Source organism: Chroicocephalus ridibundus, chromosome 22 (genome assembly GCF_963924245.1).
Source record: "Chroicocephalus ridibundus chromosome 22, bChrRid1.1, whole genome shotgun sequence".
NCBI lineage: Eukaryota > Metazoa > Chordata > Aves > Charadriiformes > Laridae > Chroicocephalus > Chroicocephalus ridibundus.
In genome coordinates, this window is record NC_086305.1 from 3,728,284 (window position 1) to 3,747,453 (window position 19,170).

The window sequence follows — 19,170 nt, forward strand, 5'->3', positions numbered from 1 at the left end:
CCCATGACAACAGAAATGACACCACCGCCAGCCGGGGCGGCGGGATGGGGCGGGGGGGGGTGTATCTCCCCCCCCACCCCCCGTATCCCCCCCCCACCACACGGCAGAGTCCTCGACCCCGGGAGGGGGGGGGGGGGGGGGCGGGTGGGGGTGGGGTGTGCCTTTCCCCGCCACCCCCAGCGCCCTTCCCCGTCCCCGTCCCCGTCCCCATCCAACCCCCCCCCCCCCCCCCGCAAACACCGGGCACGGCTCTATGCTACGACAAACTCGGATTTCATGTCCGCCTTGACCTCCGGCTTCCAGACCGAGTCCTCGAAGTCCAGGTCCAGGCTGCCCTCGCTGGAGACGCTGCTGTTGCTGTTGGTGCGGCCGGACTTGCGGTTGGGCAGCCAGTGGTAGGGGCCGCGGGCGTCCCGCCGGGCCTTCCGCCGCAGCCGCTTCTGCTGCATCAGCAGCTGCAGCCGCTCCACCTTGCAGCGCGTCGCCCGGTTCTCCGTCTGCCGCAAGCGGTCCCCTGCAACGGCAAAGGCGGTGGAGGGGGTCACAGGGGGTCCGACGTTGCCCGCACCCAGGAGACGGCGCAGACGCCCCCACTCGGGCATCACGGATGCGCCCCCAAAGCGGGGGCCCCCGCCCCCAGCACCAGACTGGTCCCCACTGGGGAGAAACCCCCTTTATATGGTGCTTTGCCGGTTCTCCACACTGGTTGTGGTCCTCTGAAACGGCAAAGGTGGGGGGGGCTGACCTTCCTCACACCCAGGAGACGGCGCAGACGCCCCCACTTGGGCATCGCGCATCACGGATGCGCCCCCAAAGCTGGGTCCGTGTCCCCCCCAGCACCAGACTGGTCCCCACTGGGGAGAAACCCACTTTATATGGTGCTTTGCCGGTTCTCCACACTGGTTGTGGTCCTCTGAAACGGCAAAGGTGGGGGGGGGGGGTCACAGGGGGTCATGGGGGGCTGACCTTCCTCACACCCAGGAGACGGCGCAGATGCCCCCACTCAGGCATCGCGCATCACGGATGCGCCCCCAAAGCAGGGTCCGTGTCCCCCCCAGCACCAGACTGGTCCCCAACTGGGGAGAAACCAAAACCCCTTTCTACGGTGCTTTGCCGGTTCTCCAACTGCCTCAAGCGGTCCCCTGCAACGGCAAAGGTGGAGGGGGGGGTCACAGGGGGTCAACATTCCCTGTACTCAGGAGATGGCGCAGACCCCCACTCAGCATTGCGCATCACGGATGCGCCCCCAAAGCAGGGTCCCCCCCCCAGCACCAGACTGGTCCCCAACTGGGAAGAAACCCCTTTTATAGGGTGCTTTGCTGGTTCTCCACACTGGTTGTGGTCCCCTGCAGTGGCAAAGGCGGCGGGGGGTCACGGGGGGCTGACCTTCCTCACACCCAGGAGATGGCGCAGACCCCCACCCGGCATCCCACAGCACAGATGCACCCCCAAAGCAGGGTCCCCCCAGCACCAGACTGGTGCCCACTGGGGACGAGCCCCTTTCCGCGGTGCTTTGCCGGTTCTCTGCCTGCTGCGAGCAGTCCCCTACAATGGCAAAGGTGGCAGGAGGTGGCGGGAGGTCATGGGGGGGGGGCTGACCTTCCCTGCACCCAGATGACAAAACCCCCCACCCGACATCGCACATCACAGATGCACCCCCAAAGCAGGGTCCCCCCAGCACCAGACTGGTCCCCAACTGGGGAGAAACCCCTTTTATATGGTGCTTTGCCGGTTCTCCACACGGGTTGTGGTCCCCTGCAGTGGCAAAGGCGGAGGGGGGTCACGGGGGGCCAACATTCCCCGCACTGAGGAGATGGCACAGACCCCCACCCGGCATTGCGCATCATGGATGCACCCCCAAAGCAGGGTCCCCCCCAGCACCAGACTGGTCCCCACTGGGGACGAGCCCCTTTCCGCGGTGCTTTGCCGGTTCTCCACACTGGTTGTGGTCCCCTGCAATGGCAAAGGTGGCGGGGGGGGGGGGGGGGGTCATGGGGGGCTGACCTACCCCGCACCTGGCCCCCTACTCGGCATCCCATGGCACAGATGCACAGACACCCCCAAAGCAGGGTCCCCCCCCAGCACCAGACTTGTCCCCACTGGGGAGAAGCCCCTTTTATATGGTGCTTTGCCGGTTCTCCGTCTGCCACAAGCGGTCCCCTGCAATGGCGGAGGGGGGCCACGGGGGGGGCCAACATTTCCCACACCCAGGAGATGGCGCAGACCCCCACTCAGCATCGCGCATCACAGATGCGCCCCCAAAGCAGGGTCCCCCCCCCCCAGCACCAGACTGGTCTCCACTGGGGAGAAGCCCCTTTCCGCGGTGCTTTGCCAAACGGGGGGCACTTCCCCGGTGAGGGGGCAGCGACGCCAGCCCGGCCGCCCCCTCCGCCGCGGCACAGCAGCCGGCGCGGGCCCGGCCCCGCTGCGGCGCGTGGGAGGACCAACAATTGAAGCTCCAGACGTGGGCTCCAGCGCTGGGGAAAGAGGAAAAAAGGGATCCCGCTCCAGAACAAACTTGGCCGGGAGAACGGCTGCGGCAGGAGCTGGCGGGGGGGCGGGGTGGGGGGGGCTGGGAGCATCGAACCCCCATCTGCCGGGAAGCGGGAGGGGTGTCTCAGGACACAGCAAAACCACCTGAAGGGGACGGAGCCTCTCCGCTTCCCTCCTGCCTCAGTTTCCCCCAGGACAGGGACACGGCTGCACCCAAGGCCACCGCTCCAACAGCCCCACGTGAACCCGGCGGGGGTAAAGCCCCACATCCGAAACGCAGCTCGGACCTCAGGGGACAGCGTGTCCCCCCCCCAGCACAACAGGGACCTGAGTCGGCCCTGAGGGACGGGGCCAGACCCCCCCAGGACCCCCCCCAAATGCTGCGGATGCTCCAGCATCACCCTGGGGGACATGGGTGGGAACGCATGCCAGAAACGGGGGGGGGGGGGGGGGAACGACAACAGAGGGGACAAACCCCCCCGTGAACCCAAACAAGGCCCCCCCCCTCGGAATGGATGGGCAAGAAGGGGTCCCGGCACAGAGCAGAGCCACCGCGCAGGTGGCCCCGGCACAAGTGCCACCGGGGTCGGACGCTGGCGCGGGGCTGGGGGGGAGGTTTCGGGGTGTCTCTCCCCCTTGCTGGGAACACACACAGGGGCCAGGGGCTGCCGGGGGGGGGGGGGCTCATGCCAAGCGGGGTGAGCCCAGCCAGGGCCTGGGGGGGACTTGTCACACCAAAGGAAGGGGGGGGACAGGTTACCTGTCCCCCTCCACGAGGCGCAGGTGGCCTCAGGAAGCCCTGGCATGGGGAGGGTCACGGTGGCCCTGGTCACGTCACCGAGGGCTGGGAGCCATCCAGACACCCCCCCCACACACACACCCAGCTCCCAGACTCCCCTCGGCCGGGAGAGGAGGAAGAGAAAACCCAGAGGGGAGGGCGAGCCCCCCCCCCAGCCGGCACCGGCGGTTTCACTTCTTTTCTCTAAGCAAATCGTGGGGGGGTGAGAGGGGGGACCGGGGCGGGCACCTCCGGGTGCCTTCCGGCCTCGGGGCGCGCAGGTGTGCACCCCACAACCGCCCGGGGGGGGCCGCTGCGGGAGCCGCCCTCTGCGCCACGGTGGGGGTCCGGACCCCCCCCAGAGCCAGAGCCACCCGCGCCCCCCAGCCCAGGCAGCAGGTTTGTGAATGGGGAGGGGGGCGAGGAGCCGGAGTTTGGGTGTCGTGTGCCCCTCCCCCCCACTCCAAAAAACACCCACCCACACGGCAGGGACAGGCCCAGAGCTCCCGGGGGGGGACAGGGACGGGGACACCGCAGCCGCCTGCCCCCGGCCACGCACTGCCAGCGTCCCCCCTGTGTCCCTGTCCCCCCCCCCAAAATGGGATCCTTTGTCTCTACAGGGTTTTGCAGCCAGCAGAGGAGCTGGAGCGGGGTGCGGGGACCCCCCAGGTCCCCACGGGTGGTGGGTGTTGTCGTTCCCCCCCCCGCCCCCCCACCCCGGCAGGGTCGGGTCAGGCAGGAGCAAACCTCTGCCCCCTGCCGAGACCCTGCAATTGAGGCCCCCGCTTTGATGGAAAATCACCCCAGCCCCCTCCTTGGGTGGGGGGGCGGGTGTCTCAGCCCCCCATCCTGCCTGCCAGCCCCCTCCGCCATGGGCGGGAGCGGGGCAGAGCCCCCCCGGTGCCCGTGCCTGCTCCAGCACCCTCAGCCGCGCCAGGAGTGGGAACCGGCCGGTCCTTACAGGGAATAAAATGATATAAAAATTTAAGACTCCGACACTGGGCTCCGCCGAGGCTGGGGCCGGGGGAGGGGGGGGATGATCCTATGCAAAACAGGGGGGCTCAGCTCTGACCTGGGGGGGCTGCAGGGGCTCCCCAGCCCCTCTCCACTCCCCCAGGTGGGACGAGGACGCCAAATAGAGATGCCAAACGCCAACCCTGGCCATGTCCCCCCCCCTACCGGGGCTGGCCGAGGCCACCCCCGGCACACAATGTGTCATCCCCCCCCCTCCCCAGCACTCAGCGTGTCGTCCCCCCCCCACGGCGAGGCGCGGAGGCAGGGAGGGGGGCTTACCGCTGGGCTTGCACATGCGGATCTGGCTTTGGCACTGGACGACGGGGTGCAGAGGCGGGGAGGCCGCGGCCGCCGGCAGCGGCTCTGAGGTAGTTTTGGTGGCGAGGTCCGGGGAGGCGGGGGGCGAGGAAGAGGAGGAGGAGGACGATGAGGAGGAGAACTGCGTCTGGCAGCGGAGCTGCGTCAGGGACTGGGGCATGCCCTGGTAGTGTCGCGTGGCGCTGAGGAGGTCGTTCAGGATCTGCAGGATGGTGCCGATGTCCCGCCGCGGCCGCCCGCTGCTGTCCTGGCAGTTGGGGTGCAAAGTGCCTGCAGGGGGGATGAAGAGGTCGGGGGTGAGATGAGCATCCCCTCTTCCCCCCGGGATCTGCAGCCCCTGTGTCGCCCCCGGCCCCTCCGCCGCGGCCCCCCGGGGAGGCTCAGCGTCACCTACCGGAGAAGGTCCCTGAGAAGACCCCAGGCGCGTGGTTGACGAAGCTCTCGATGACCGCACCGGGTTTGCGGGATCGGGCCGTGGGGGCAGGACTGCTGCCCGGGGAGCTGCTGCTGCGGGTGCCGCAGTCCACCTTGGGGAGGGGGAAGAGACACGGGATGAGCCTCTGGGCCGGGGACCCAGGTGTGGCGGGGCACCGGGGTGGGGGGGGGGGCACCCAGCCCCGCTCCAGCCCCTCAAACCGCCGGGTCACGCCAGGACACCCCCGCAGCCACCCCAGGCTCCCCAGGTCCAGCACGCACCACCAGCCCCAGTTTTACTGGGACACAAGGGACTACGGCCATCCCATCCCTCTGTGCATCGCTGGCCCCAACCCTGGGGGTCCTGGCGTTCACACACCCCCCCGCAACACCCAGGCTGGATGCGCAAGGGGGAAGGGGAAGCAGCAGCTCCTGGGGGGACAGGCAGGGTGTGAAGACGAGCCTGGCTTACACCCTGTCCCTGAGCCCCACCCCGGGACCTGGGGGCACTTTGCAAACCGGGCAGGGGAACACCCCTGCCCCACGCGTGGGGAAACTGAGGCAGGGAAGGGCATGGCCACAGCAGGGCTGGGAAGCCCCCGGCGTTGCTCTCCTGCCCCAATGGCACCAGGAGCCCGACTCACCCCAGTCCGGTGACGCTCCCGGTACCGGACTCACCTCTGAGCAGGAGGAGACGACGCTGCTGTTCACCGTCTGCGCGCTGGCCCCGTGCGACCGGAACATGCCGGCGGTGACGGGAGCGGGGTGGGGGGCGTTACAGTACATAGGGGGGGCCGGCGCGGCGGGTGCGGGGCTGGGGGTCGGGCTCTGCTGGCAGGCGGGCACCACAGGGATGCGGGCGAAACCGGAGCCGGTGCCGCCGTGCAGTGTCCGGCAGTGGGGGCTGGCGGCGGCCCCCGCCTCGCCCCGGCTGGCGATGACGTGCCGGTGCTGGAGCTGCCCGCTGCTCTGCTGAGCCGCCAGCTGGAGCTGCACAAACATCATATGGTCGCCCACACGCAGGGCCAGGGTCAGCGGGGACCGTCCCGACAAGAAATCGTTGACCTGGGGAGAGAAGGAAACCCCCCGGCTCCGTCAGCCCCGGCACGCAGTGAGCCCGCTGCACCGAGCCCCCACTCCGGTGATGAACAGGGGGCGGCTCTTGCCCCCACGGGGCCACACGGCCACAGGGAGGGGTCATTAGGGCAGCGAAGGGGTGACACCCCCCCCCCTTCACCCGACAGCCTTTTCCCGAGCCCTCGGCCGTGCCAGCCTGGCAGGCGGGCGAGCCCGGCTATTGTCCCCGCGCGACCCCAGCCCGGTGCCAGCTCCATCAGCTGACAGCGCCGGGGGGTTATTTTCCTCCCTCCTGCCCTCCCCGCCCTTTATCTCCCGGCACAAGAGGGCCGTGCCCGCTCGCCCTCCCCGGCGGTGAACCCGCCGCCAGCGCCCGGCGGGCAGGGACAGGCAGGGGCCGCAGCCGGGGCCGCCGCGCAGCCACTCACCCCCCCGCCGCCCTCCCCGGGGCCAGCGGCCAGCACGGAAGGGGTCCATCCCCCCCCCCACCCCAGGGAACACGCTCCTCACCAAGGATGGGGAGGGGGCAAGCGAGGACATGCCGGGTGCCTGCTGTGCCCACCGCTGCGACTTGGGGCTGGCAGGGAGGAGAAGGCAGCCCACCTCCCCCCGTCCCCCCCCCACCTTTCCATCCCCAAAGGCAGCCTGAGGGAGGGGGGTAGCGGCACAGGCAGGGTTTGCCCCTGCCCACCCCGGAGGCCTCGGCGCAGGCAGGTGATGGAGCAGCTGCAGCGCGGAGACAAGAGCAGGGGGCCCTAACCCTGCCCAGGTCACGGCTGTGTGTGCCGGGGGGGGGGGGGCCAATCCCCAACACCTGCTGGCCCCCTCCCCCCCGCCAGCATACCCCTCGGCCCCCCCGGGACGCATCAATCACTCGACATCTGCACCAGGAAAGAGGGGAGCCCCCTACCTCCCCTGAGCATCCCCCCACATTCCTGGGGGGCGGTGGGAGGCAGCCACGAGGCCCCCCCATGCCACGGTGCTCCCCCTCTGTGCGTAGATGGGTGGCAGGGGGGGGGGTTGGTGGTGGAAATTTGTGCCTCTCGCCCCCGCCAGCCCGGCCGGCTGCAGGGCGCGGGCTCACGCACAGGCAGGGCTGTGGGCAGGACACCGGGTCACAGCTAATGGGGATGACGCCACCACCGCCGCCGCCCCCCCCCCTCCCCGAGCCGAGCTATTCTAGGGCACAGCAAGGACTGGCTTTCCCAGCCCGTCACGTGCAGCGCCGTGCACGGCTCCCGGCAGACGTCACCCACCCACACCCCCACCGGCACCCTTCGGGGCGCAGCCGGCGCCCGCCGCAGGACGAGGCGAGGGGGCCCGAGCGGGACCCGCAGAGCCCCGCTCCCCCGTCATCACACACACCCCCCACACCCCCCCCCAAGCTGAGGGCTGGCACCTCTGCAAAGCACGGCCCCCCCTCTGAGTCTGCCCCCCCCCAGCCCCATCCCGGCTCCCCCGCGCCCCGTTCCAGCGGAGGCCGGTTCTGAGAAGCCGTGGGAAAAGCAGCTTTAAAAATACCAGCAGCAAAGCCCCGAGCGTGTCAGGCGGAGGCTGCAGAGGAAGAGGTGGGCGTGAAGGAGACACTGCAGCTCTGGACACGGAGGTTACGGGGCGAGGGAAGTGGGGGGGGAGGCGAGGGAGAGGACGGCGGGCATGCAGATGGGCATGCGTGTGCACACGCGTGTGCCCGCGCATCGCACCTGGCTGCAGGAAAGCGTCACCCCCAGCCCCCGTCCTGCCCCACGGCTCAGGTTCTGCCTCCGTTTCCCTGCCGGCAGCAGCCCGGGATGGATACTCCATTCTGCCCCCACCCCCCCCCCACCCCAAAACGTAGCACCCCGTCCCCACCGCTCGGTCACGACTGCCCCAGCTCCAGTCACAACAGCCTGGCGGCATCACCGGCGCAGCCGTCACGACTCCTGAACAGAGCACACCCCCCCCGCCATGGGCGGCAGTGCCAGGGCAGGCAGCAGCAGGCAGCGCCTGCCCACGGTCCCGCACGGCTGTGGGGCCACCCTGTCCCTGCTGCTGCCGCTCGCGGAGCCAGCAGAGGTGGGACATTTCCCACGGGACAAACACAGGACTCCCAAAACGGGTCCACGCGCCGCTCTCCCAGCTCGAGGGGGGGGACGGACACACACACGACACCATGCTTGGGGAAGGGGACGGCCCCCTCCTGCCACCCGGCTGAGCCCAGCCCCGTGCCCAGGATGGGCAATCCCCGTCCTTTCCCCCACTGAGACCCCAAGTGGGGAACAGGGTCTGCTCGCAGCCCCCGCCCCCATCCCACACGCAGGGGGAGGCAGCCGGGGCAGGAGCACCCCCCGCCACCCTCCACCAACCCCGGCTGCTCTCCCCTCCCTACCGAGGCCAGCCCGGGGGAGCCCCACACCTCCCCGGGGCCCCCTGACGTCAGCCGGCACCCAAAGCCGTACCCCCCGCCCCCCCCCCCCCCCACGCTCCATCTGACTCACGCCTGCCCGCGCCCCGCCTGACCCCTCGCCAGCCTTGGGAGAAACCAGAGCACCCCAAACCCACGCCAAGCCCATGCTTCCCAGCAGCGCTAAAAATAACCCCTTCCTCCCCAGCTGGGGGGGGGGGAGGTGTGGGGGTGTGTCCCATGGCCTCCCCCTGGCCCCCCCCCAGGCAACCAGGGGCTCGGCCACGGCGCTGAGCCGGCTGGGTCCCGGCGGTGCCCCAGGCAGGGCGGCCGGCCCGGCGGGAGCAGGGCTCTGGGGCTCCCAGCACCCGCCCCCACACCGCTGCCAATCCCCCCCCCGGCGAAACCAGGCCGCTCCAATGCAAACACGTCCCACCCAGCCGCCTGCTCGGCCGCCCACGGCCAGCCAGGGAGGACCCCGTCCCTCCCAGCCGGCTCTGCCACGGGGGCCGGGACAGCCCCACCGCGGGGCGGGGGGGGGGTTGGAAGCACTGGGACCCCCAAAGGCCCCTCACCCAGGGGTCCCCCGGGACCCCGTCAAGCCCCAGGAGGGGACCTGGCGGCACCATGCCAGGCTCAGGGCCCGCCAGGGATGGGGCAAGTGTCTCCCGGCTGCTTCTGAGAAACGCGGATGACTCAGAGAACGCCGCATTCCCGCCTCGCTCCAACGCCTGGCCCCGCGTCACCCCAGCCCCAGACACCCCCGGCCCCCCCCCCGGGCTGTCCCCGGCCAGCCCCTGCCCCCAGCAGGGAGGGCAGCACCCCCGCCACCCAGAAACGCAGGCAAGCTGTTCCCTGCTCCGGTTCCTGGCAGGTCTGGAGGGGAAAGGCCAGCCCCGAGCGAGAACGTGGTGGGGGGGAGCAGGAAATGGCCCCCCAGCCCTGCAGGCTCTCAACACACTCCAGCCGGGCGCAGCTGCGGCCGACAGCTGGGTCCCACCACCCTGACGCCGCTGATGGGGGGCGGGGGGGGTTCCATGCCAAGGAGGGCAGGGGGGGGCAGAGCCCCCCGGCCACATTCCTCTGGCTGCAGCCTCCAGCCCTGGTAGAACCAGCAGGACGGTCCCCGTCCCCGTCCCCCCCCCCCAGCACCCGCAGTGGGGCAGAGGGAGCGGGGGAAGGAAGAGCTGAGGCTGCAGGATCCAACCCCAGCTGCCCGTGGGCACAGCTCCCTGGAAAGCGGGGGCAGGCGCCGAGCGTGCCCGGCGGAAGGAAGCGCGGCGAGCCCTTCCAGGAAGACCCCGTGCCGCTCAGCCGGGGCACGGCGTCACCTCCTGCCCAGCAGCCACTTTCCCTGAGCCACCTGGGTAGGGAGGGAAGGTGGGGGGGCAACGCCACGGCCCCCCACCCCACCCCGCGCCACCCCCAGAGGAAGCCGGCGCAGTTCTCCCTGCGCTGCCGGAGGATGCGTGACGCAGGCAGAGCCGAGCAAAGCATGAATGAGAGGAGTGGTTTCCTGCCCCCCCCCCCCCCCCCTCCTCGCCCCCCCCAGGTGCTGGCGGTTCCTCCTGCACAGCCCCAGCTTCCTGAATCACCGACCCGGGAGGAACCTGCAGTGGGCAGGGAGGTGCGGAGCTGCTTCCCGCAGCCAGCGCCTGCATGGTCCCGGGGGGGGGGGAACCAGGCAGCACATCTCAGCCGCCGGCCCCGGTGGGCCACCAAACCGTAGCCCCCACTCCCTTTCCTCTGCTGCGCTTGGCCAGGAGGAACCACGGCCACCCCCGGGTGTTACAAGCCCCCATAGATACACGGGGCACCCCCCCAAGCCCCCCTGGGTCCAGGCAGCTCCGTGGGTTCCCTGGCCCTGCTGCTCCCCAGGACATCCCACCTCGCCGCCCACCCCGGCGGGGAGCTGCACGGCCCCCCCACCAGAAACGGTTGCAACCCCGAGGGCAGGATGTGCACCAGGACGCCAAAAGCAGCCCCCTCCCACAGCTCTGCACCCCCTGCTGGGACGGGCAGCACCCCACCAGCAAACCGGGCCCCCCGGGCACGGCAGAGGCAGGAGCCAGACCCCAGCACAGGAGTCCTGGCATAAGCTCCCCCCCCCGACTTGGCCCACACAGGGTTAAACCAGCTGCTGAAAGTCAAGGTCACCCCGAGCAGCCAAGGGCAGCGCGGAGCAGAAAAGGTCCCCACGCTCAGAGCGGCCCCGGCCCTTGCCACATCCCCGTGGGGGGCACAACCGTGCCCCCGCTGAGCCCCCCTGCCTGGCCCTGGGGCTCAGCCCCCACCTCCAAATTCAGCGAGGCAGGTGAAAGGAAAAAAAAAAAAGAAGAAGAAAAAAAAAAAGACTTAAAAAAAAAAAAAAAAAGAAGCTGCAGCATCGGCCAGAAAGGAAGGAAAGAGTTTAACAGCAATAATAAAGAGACTGAAAACAAAGAAGCCAGGGCCTGCGCGGCTGGGGGTAAATTCCACCTTCGCGGCAGGCGGCGGCGGCTGCGCGCGCACCCGCTCGGCTCACCCAGCCCTGGGAACGCTTCCTCCCCGCGGGACCCCCCCCTTGTGCCCCGCCACCTCCCGCGCTGGAGGCCGCCCCGCCAGCCGCCCAGAAACTTCACAGTTATTCTAAACACGGCCCCCGCCAGCGCCACCCCCTCCGCCCGCGCCCCCTCCTCGGCACCCGGCGCCCCAGCCCAAGGCCACCGAGGCAGGGACACGGAGAGCACCAGAACACCTGGGCATGGCCAATCCCCCCCCCACAAGGACGGCTCCAAGGAGAAGGGGACGAGCCCTTCGGGTGCTGGGAGGAAAAGCCGGGCTCCGCAGCCCCACGAGCCCCCCAGTCTGGCCCAGTTACCCCCCTCAATGCACAGCAGGGCAGGCAGCCACAGTGGGGGGGCGGCTGCAGCCCCACACCCCCCGGGCAGGTCTCTGGGCCACCCGGCCCCACTGGGAGGAGAAGCCGGGCTCTGCAGCCCCACAAGCCCCCCAGTATGGGCCCAGCGGCCCCCCCTCAATGCACAGCAGGGCAGGAAGACGAACACAGCAGGGGGGGGCGGCTGCAGCCTCACACCCCCCCGGGCAGGTCTCTGGGCCACCCGGCTCCGCCGCCGACCTGCTGCCGTGACCTTGGGTGAGTCACTTCACCTCCCCGCGCCTCTGCCCTCCCCGGCTGCCGGCGTGTTTGGGCTGCGAGCGCTGCAGCGTGGGACCTCCCTGCGCCGGGGCGCTGCACGGGGTGATGGTGCCCGCCCCAGGGCACCACCCTCAGCGCTCCCAACCCCTTCTGAAGGTGAAACCTAAAGGCGGCACTGAACCCCAAAGCTTTTTGGGAGGGGAAAGAGGAGTCAGGCCACAGCGGTCCCGTCCTGTCCCCCCCACCACCACCACCCCCGCCACCCCACAGAGCCTCCTTTGTCTCTAGCGGTGCCTCTCACCTGAGTTTCAGTGAGGCTTTCCAGAGCTTGCATCACCGACTGTTCTGGCCTGGATGCCTGGGACTGGAGGAAAAAAAAAAAAAAAAAAAAAAAAAAAGAGATGGAGGGGGGGGGATTAACATTACAAATGCAGAGAAGGAGGGGGCGTCTGTGCGGCAGGAGGGGAGGGATGACATGTCACTTCCACTATTTCTACACAAGCCCCGAGAAAGCAGTGAAATATTAAACCTGCTGCCGTGCCCAGCCCAGCGCTGCCTCCTCAGCGAGGGCTGGGGCAGCGGAGCCGCAGGGCTGCCAGCACATCCTCGCCCGGGGCTTTAATAATAGATGGGGACGAGTGGGAGGGAGGGAAGGAAGAAGGGAAGGAGGGAGCAGCAGGAGAAAAAAAAAAAGGCCGCTTACCATCAAGCCGGCCTCCACGGTGGGCACCAGCGTCAGCTTGCTGCCTTCCACGACCCCCAGGTCCTGCAGTTTTCCAGAGCTGAGGCGGCTGTGAGGGGTGGGGGGAGAGAAGACGATGCCCAAAGTGGGGGTCAGTGCAGCCTCAACTGGTCCTGGCCACCCACACCGGGGGGGGGGACGGGGACACCCAGTCACTATCCCAGCTGCTCCAAGGGGACCAAACCCCCTCAGCACACGCCCCCCCCCCCCCAAGCATTTCCACAGCTGGCAGGCAGGAGGGGAGCCCAGGACCCCACTGCTCAGCTGCCTCTGCCCCATCCACCCCCTGCACCCCGGGGGGGGGCAGCACACGGTGCTGGGGTACCCCCCCCCCCCACTCCATGCACGGTGCACACAGCCCGGGGGGCTGCAGCCATGGGGGCGAGGGAGGGAGCCAGCCAGCCAGCAGCTTGTGGGGGGGGCCCGCGGGGCTTCATGGCACAGGAAGCCTGCCCACGGCGAGGGGGGGGTGGGTGGGAGGGAGAGAAGCTGGGACCAGCGTGGGGTGGGGGAGGCGGCACGGGGGGACGTGCCCCCCCCGCGACACGTAGGTGCCGGCAGATGTACGCGGTGTGTGTGTGTCCCCCCCCCGCTTCCCTTCCCCGGCCCGGGCGAGACTCTTTAAGTTACTGCAGGCCGGGGCTGAGCAGGGAGGGGGGCAGCCGGGCCCCGCTCGGGGGGGGGGGGGGGGGGGGGCTGCGCAGCCCCCTCGGACCGGGCCTCGGGCAGACAAAGGACCATCCCCCCCCCCCCCCCCCCCCCCCGCCCCCCCCCGGCCCTCCCAGCGCTGGAGGCTCGGGGCCGGGCCGGGCCGCGCCGCCGCCGAAGTTGAGCCCAGAACAAAGGGCAGGGCCCCCGCGGGGCACGGCCGGGCCCCGCCGCCCACAAAGGAGCCCCGGCAAGGGCCGAGCGAGGGGGCGGCGGCCGCGCTCCGGTCCCCGGCACGGCCCGGAGCCTTCCCCCCCCCCCCGCGCCTCCCTCTGCCCCGGCCCCCGGCTCGCCCCCGCCCGCGGCCCCCCGGGCTGCTCCCCCCCCCCCCCCCCCCCGGCTCGACCCGCGGAGGAATGGGGCCAGGCAGGGGGAAGGGGGGCGGGAGCCTTTGTGCGGTGCTGAGCCCGGTGCGAGGGGGCCGCCCCCGCGCCCAGCCCCGCCGCCGGGGGGGATGGGGACCCCGGCGCCCCCCCCCCCCCCACTCCGAAGCGAGCCCTACCTCTCTTTGTGCAGCAGCGCCAGCCGCTCCTTGGGCACCTTGAGCCGCTGGGACAGGCGCCGCTTCAGCCCTTCCACCGTCTCCTCGGCGGGCACGGAGAGCTCATAGCGGGTCCCGGTGGTGGTGTTGATGTAGAGGTTCATGGGGGGCTCGTTCGGGACCACCTCGCAGGCGGGAGCCCCGCGGCTGCAGCTCCTGGCGCCGGGCTGCGGGTCCATCCGCCGACCTGCTGGAAGGAGGGAAGCGGCGGTCGGTGCCGGGGGGCGACGCGGCAGGAGGCGGAGGGGAGCGGACAAAGGAGGGAGCGGGGCCCGCTCCGGCGGTACCCACGGGAACTCCGGCTCCGCTTCGAGTCCTCTGGGAGGAGCCGGGGAGGGGGCGCGGGGGCGATCCCCGGGTCGGGCTGCCAGCCGCCCCGGCAAAATAAATATTTAAAAAATAAAATAATAATAAAAAAAAAAATCTCCTGTTCTCGTTCTCCTCCCGCTCCGCCGGCTGCCGGCGGGGCCGCGGGGCGAGGGGAGGCGGCGCTGGCTGCCTGCAGGAGGGAGCCGGGAGGGGGGGGGGGGGGGGGGAGGCGGTGGAAGCGGCGCTGCCTGCCCTGCCTGCTCCCTGCCTGCCGCCTCCTTTCTTTCTCCTCCGCCGCTCTCCGCTCTGTGCGGGGTTTCTGGGGGCGGGGTGCGGGCCCGGAGGCCGCGGCGAGGGGCGGGGAGGCGCGGAGGACGCTTCGCTCCCCCTTTTTCTTTGGGGCCGGACCCGCCGAACCGGCCGCCGCCGCCGCCGTGGAAGCGCCGCGCGCGGAGGGGGGGGGGGGGAGCGGGCGGGGGGGGGGGGGGTGGAAGTTACAATGTAGCAACGTCCCGCGGGCGGGGCCTCGCCCTCATTCACTCCGGCTCCTCCGGCGGCCGCAGCCAATGGGAGCGCGCCCAGCGCCCAGACATCCGCGGGCGCGGCCAATGGGGAGCGGGCGCTGGCTCCCCACGTGGCCCCGGTGGGCGGGCGGCTCGGCCGGATTCCTCCCGCCCACGCGGCCGCGCGGCCACGCCCCCTCCACCGCCCCCCGCGCGCCCTCGCGCCGCGCCTGGAGCCATTCATAATCCCGGGCCGCACAACAAAGGGGCCCGGGGCTCCCCCCCCCTCCCCCGCCGCGGCCCTGGGCCGGCTCCGGTACCGGTGGGCAGCACCGAGCACCGGAGGGAAGGGCAACGGGGCTGCCGCCATGCCGGGAGCCAGCGGGGCCCGGGCGCCGCGAAGGGGTGAAGGCGGGACACGGGCAGGCGGCGACGGCCCGGAGCGCTGCGGCGGGGGCGGCGAGCGGCCCCCGCACCGGAGGAGGCCGCGGCGGGAGGGGACTGCCCGCGGGGTCGGGCGGGAGCAGGAGCCTCCGGAGACGAGTGACGCGGGGACACCGAGGCGGAAAGGGCGGGGGGGGGGGGGGAAAACGACAGGCATAGTCACCCGCGGCCGGTCACGCCCGCCCGGTCACACGCACCCGCCCGGTCACCCTCCCGGTGACGCCGTTACAGCTGCGGGAACTGCCCCGACTTGGGGCTGAGCCTCCCCCCCCCCCCCTCCGCGCCCCCAGCACGCTTCTGCTGCTCCCTCCTTCCGTGACCTCCAAATCCCGCAGCGGGGACCAGCAGCCCCGGCCCGGGGGGGTGGAACGGACACACCGGGGCCCCGGCCCGGCACCCTCACCCGGGGGGGCCCGGCGGGGGGGGGGGGGGGGGGGCGGGCTATGAGTCAGCAAAGCGCGGGCGCCCCCTGCCGGCCCCGCCGCGCCTCCTGCGCCGGGGGGGCCCGCGGCGGAGTCCGGGGAGCCCTGACCGAGACACCGGGGAGCCCGGCCGCGCTGTGCCCCGGAGCTTTGCCGGCCCTCGGGGTACAGAGCGAACCAGCCCGGGCAGCCCCCTCCCGCCGCACTCCGGGTCTGGGGGCGAGGGGCCGTTCTCCGGGACGCGGTGGGAGCTCAGTGGGGCGCCCCCCCCGCCCTCAATTCCCCCCCCGGGAGGCCGCGCTCAGGGTCCCCGGTAGCCGGAGCGAGGGGAGCCCGTTCCCCGAGGGCCGGCAAAGCCCTGGGTGTCTGGGGACACGGAAGGTCCCGGCGGGTGGGAAGCGCTCCCGGACCCCGCCGGCGGGTGGGCTCTGCCCTGTGCCTCCCTCCGGGAGCCGCCCGGCCCGGGGAAGCAGAGCCGCCCCGGAGCCGCTCCGGGAAAAGCCAGTGAGCGCAGCCCCGGCCCGCGGATCCCACCCTCCCAGCCCGGCCCGGGGCCCCCGCCGGCCCGGCCCGCCCGCAGCCAGCCCCGACCCCACTCACCGAGCGCGGCCCCGCGGTTCCCCGACGCGGCTGGAGCTCAGCTGCCTCCGGCGGCAGGAAAAGACCCCCAGAAACTCCCCGGGGGGGGGCGGTCGCCGTGCTTTGCCGTGCTGTGCTTTGCCGTGCCCCCTCCCGAGCGCTGGAGCCGGTCCGAGCGCAGCCCTGACGCGGAGCTGCCGGGGAGGTGCCCCAAGTTTTATCCCGCACCGCCCGGGGTGGAGCCTGGCGGGGGCAGGGACCGGCCTGGCCCCGGCCTCAGCGGGACCCGCAGGTGACGCGGCCGCACCTGCCCCCCGGGGGGGGGGGGGGGGGTGTCCTGGCCCTTGTCCCCCGGTCCCGGTCTCGGTCCCTGCCCTGGGGGTCCCAGCCCCTGCCCCCCGGCCCGGGTCCTGCTCCCGGGGTCCCGGCTCGGCGTCCCCCTGCTCCCGGTCTTGGCCCCCCCGTGGTGGGGCCTCGGCCTCTCCCAGGGTCCCGGCTCTGCCCCTCCGGAGGGTCCCGGTCCCAGCTCTGCCCCCGCAGCACACGGGGCCGCTGCATCCCGGGGGCGGGCAGGGCCGGGGGGGGGACCCGCCCCCCGCGGGCAGTGCTGGGGGGACAGCCCGGACACCTCTCCCCGTCCGGGTGCCCCATCACCGGGGTCAAAGTCGGTCCGTGAGCAGGGAACAGATGGGCTGAGCTCCCTCGGGGAGCTGAGCTTCAAAGCGGCTCCCGGTGGAGACTCTCTGATGTCTAATAGCGAGGTTGGGCCGTCCCTCCCCCAGGGATTCCCTCTGCCCAACCACCTACTTCGCAGCCAGGACAGAGACTCAGCCCCACGGAATTTTTTGGAGCAGAGGAGAAGCGGGCTGGCCTTCCACTGGTGCTGGGGTGGCCCCGGGCTGTTTTCCCCCTGGGGAACAGGGTCTGTGGGGCCGGTGGCCACCCCCGGCCTGCGGCAGGGAGGATGCTGGGGGGATGGCGCAGGGAGGATGCTGGGGGGATGCTGCGTGACCTCAGGCCGCCTCCGCCGGGTCTCTCCCTCGCAGACAATGCCCTGGCACACCGAGACACAAAGCAGCCGGAGGGGGGATCTGGCGGGGGGATCTGGCGGCCGGTCTGCAGCGAGGAGGGGGCCGCACGTCCCCGACCCACCAGGCAGCAGCGAAGGGGGCCCGGGGGGAGCTGGGGGGGGGGGGGCAACTCTCTGTAATTCCAAAACGCTGTGGTGGTTTTGGTCCCGAAGGCCTCCCCCGGGGTGGGCGCAGATGGTTGCGGAGCCGCGCTGGGGTGGGAGCGGGGCCCCTCCACACGCAAGGAGCGGAGCCGGGCTGGGAGGGAGGGAGGGAAGGAGAGAGGGAGGGAGCCTTTGTGGCGCAGCCCGCAGCCCCCCGGCCCCTCCGGGCTCTCAGGGGGGAGATGAGCTCAGGCGGCTCCAGCTCCTGCCATTGTTGTCCCTGGGAGAGGGGCCGGGGCAGGGACGCGCCATTGTTCTCCCCGGGAGCTGCGGAGCCCCGGGCCCGCGAAGCCGCCCCTCCGGGGGCCACGTCCCCAGCTTGCCGTGGGAGGGGAGACCCCCGGCGCAGCGAGGAGAGGGGGCAGCTGGGCCCCGGCAGGTTTGGCCCTGCCACGGTTCGGGCTTGTGCACCAGGAGGGGCCATGGTGGGGACAAGGCGTCCCCCCCAGAGCCACCTCCTCGGGGACACGGGCCCGGCTGCCAGCCCCCCCCTCGCGGCCCGGATTTGGGACAAAGAAGGACAAGGGGACACGGCCACAGGGCTCCGGCGCTGGCTGGGAGCGTGGCCCGCTGGGGACTGTTGGCAAAGCGTGCTGTGCCCCAAGGGCAGGGCATCTCCCCGCAGCCCCGAGGAGCCCCGTTCCTGGTCGCCACCCTCCCTGCGACGGCTCCGTCTCCTTCCCGGGTGGAAGCTCATCTCTTGTGGCAGTCCCGCAACTCCAGGAGCTGGTGCTTTAGGAAGCACGTGCAGATTTCAGTATGGTTGAAGGTATCCATAACCTCCAGAGACACAAACTGGGAGATCCCAGGACTCCCAGCAGCCCAGATTTTGTGTGTTTAGTTTATTGTGTTGCCCTGGGAATAAATCGTTAAAGATTACAGTCAGACTCGGGCATAATTGCTGTGCGGCATCAGAGGCTCCTGCCGTCTCCAGAGGGAGCGTTCTCCAAACCCCGCACGGCTGAGCAGCTTGGGGAGAGACGATCCGACGAGCAAATACCTACACAAATCCCGCTGCAGGCCACACGCAGCTCCCGCAATCCGCTTAGCGAACCCGGGTCCTGGGATTAGCCCCCGCGGCGGCTCGCGGCCACGGAGCCAGCGGCTCACACGCACCAGGGCGGGCAGCGCGGGCACCGGGGCGGAGGAGAGGGGTTTACCCGGGGTCCCGTGGGGACACTTCCCACGGGACGTGGCCGCTGCGCACGTCCCGGTGTAAGGGTGGACTCGGGCAGGACCGCGGCGCCAGCTCCTCCGCCGCCCTCGGCGCTGCCCCATCCCGCCGGCTTCGGCTGGGAGCCCTGAACCTTTTGGGGGCCAGTTCTTGGAAGTCCTGTCCCTCGAAGGAAGGGAATTCCCAGCCCTTGTTCTTTGGGGAAATCCCCCATCAGCCCCGGGCAGCAGCTTTTCTCTTCTCTTTCTTTCTTGTTTTTTTTTTTTTTTTTCCCCCTTGGTTTTTTTTTTTTTTTTTTTCCTTTTGGACTGAATTCCTGGCTGATTTCACAGCTTTGGCAAACGGGGGATTTTATCGCAAGTCTCTGCATTCCCCTCGCAGGCGCGGGGTCATGGGATTAGGGCAGAGCTGGGGAGAGAAGGCGGGGGGGGTGTCTCGCTCCCGTGGCTGCAGAAGACGCAGGGCTGCAGTCTGGGGGTGGGGGGGGCCCTTGTCCTCCGCGACTTCTCCAGGCCCCCAGCCCGGGGAAGGGAGCGATCCGGTTGCGACGGGGAGCGGAGGGGCCGATGCCGAGGTGGCCGGCGTGGGCAGCGGTGCCCGGCTGCGCGGTGCCTCGCCGCGGAGGTGCCGGCAGCGAGTGGGAGCGTTCCCACGGGCGCGGGGCCAACGGCCGGGCTGGCGCGGGGCACACCCCGGCAGGAGGGCGCAGCCGAACCGCTTCACCTCCGCCCGCCCGGACCGCCCTGCCAGGCACCGCCACCACGGGGGGAGGCGCGGGGCCGTGGCTGGGGGGTCCCGGCTCCCCCCCCGTCCCCATCCCCGAGCCCCGCGGGGCCAAATGGCTCAGCCTTAGTCAGGGTGGCGAGCAGTGACTCACGTCGCCCCGGCGCGCTCAGGT

The 19,170-nt window shown here is 71.1% G+C and overlaps 1 protein-coding gene across 3 annotated transcripts; it reads right to left on the bottom strand.

The window, feature by feature from the left end:
- Window positions 1–236: 236 nt before the first annotated feature.
- On the bottom strand, window positions 237–16,068 carry MIDN (midnolin). Of its 3 annotated transcripts, none has more exons than XM_063357834.1 (8): window positions 15,886–16,068; window positions 13,569–13,794; window positions 12,320–12,407; window positions 11,918–11,980; window positions 5,696–6,082; window positions 4,998–5,130; window positions 4,565–4,873; window positions 237–514 (listed from the first exon to the last, which is right to left on the bottom strand). In XM_063357834.1, the coding sequence occupies exons 2-8, from the start codon at window positions 13,784–13,786 to the stop codon at window positions 252–254; spliced, it is 1,461 nt and encodes a 486-aa protein (XP_063213904.1). In that variant the 5' UTR covers window positions 13,787–13,794; window positions 15,886–16,068; the 3' UTR covers window positions 237–251. The 3 variants fall into 3 exon arrangements, with proteins under 3 accessions (XP_063213904.1, XP_063213903.1, XP_063213905.1); XM_063357833.1 differs by having other exon boundaries at window positions 13,569–13,797; XM_063357835.1 differs by lacking the exon at window positions 15,886–16,068 and adding an exon at window positions 13,899–14,123.
- Between the last annotated feature and the right edge of the window lie 3,102 nt (window positions 16,069–19,170).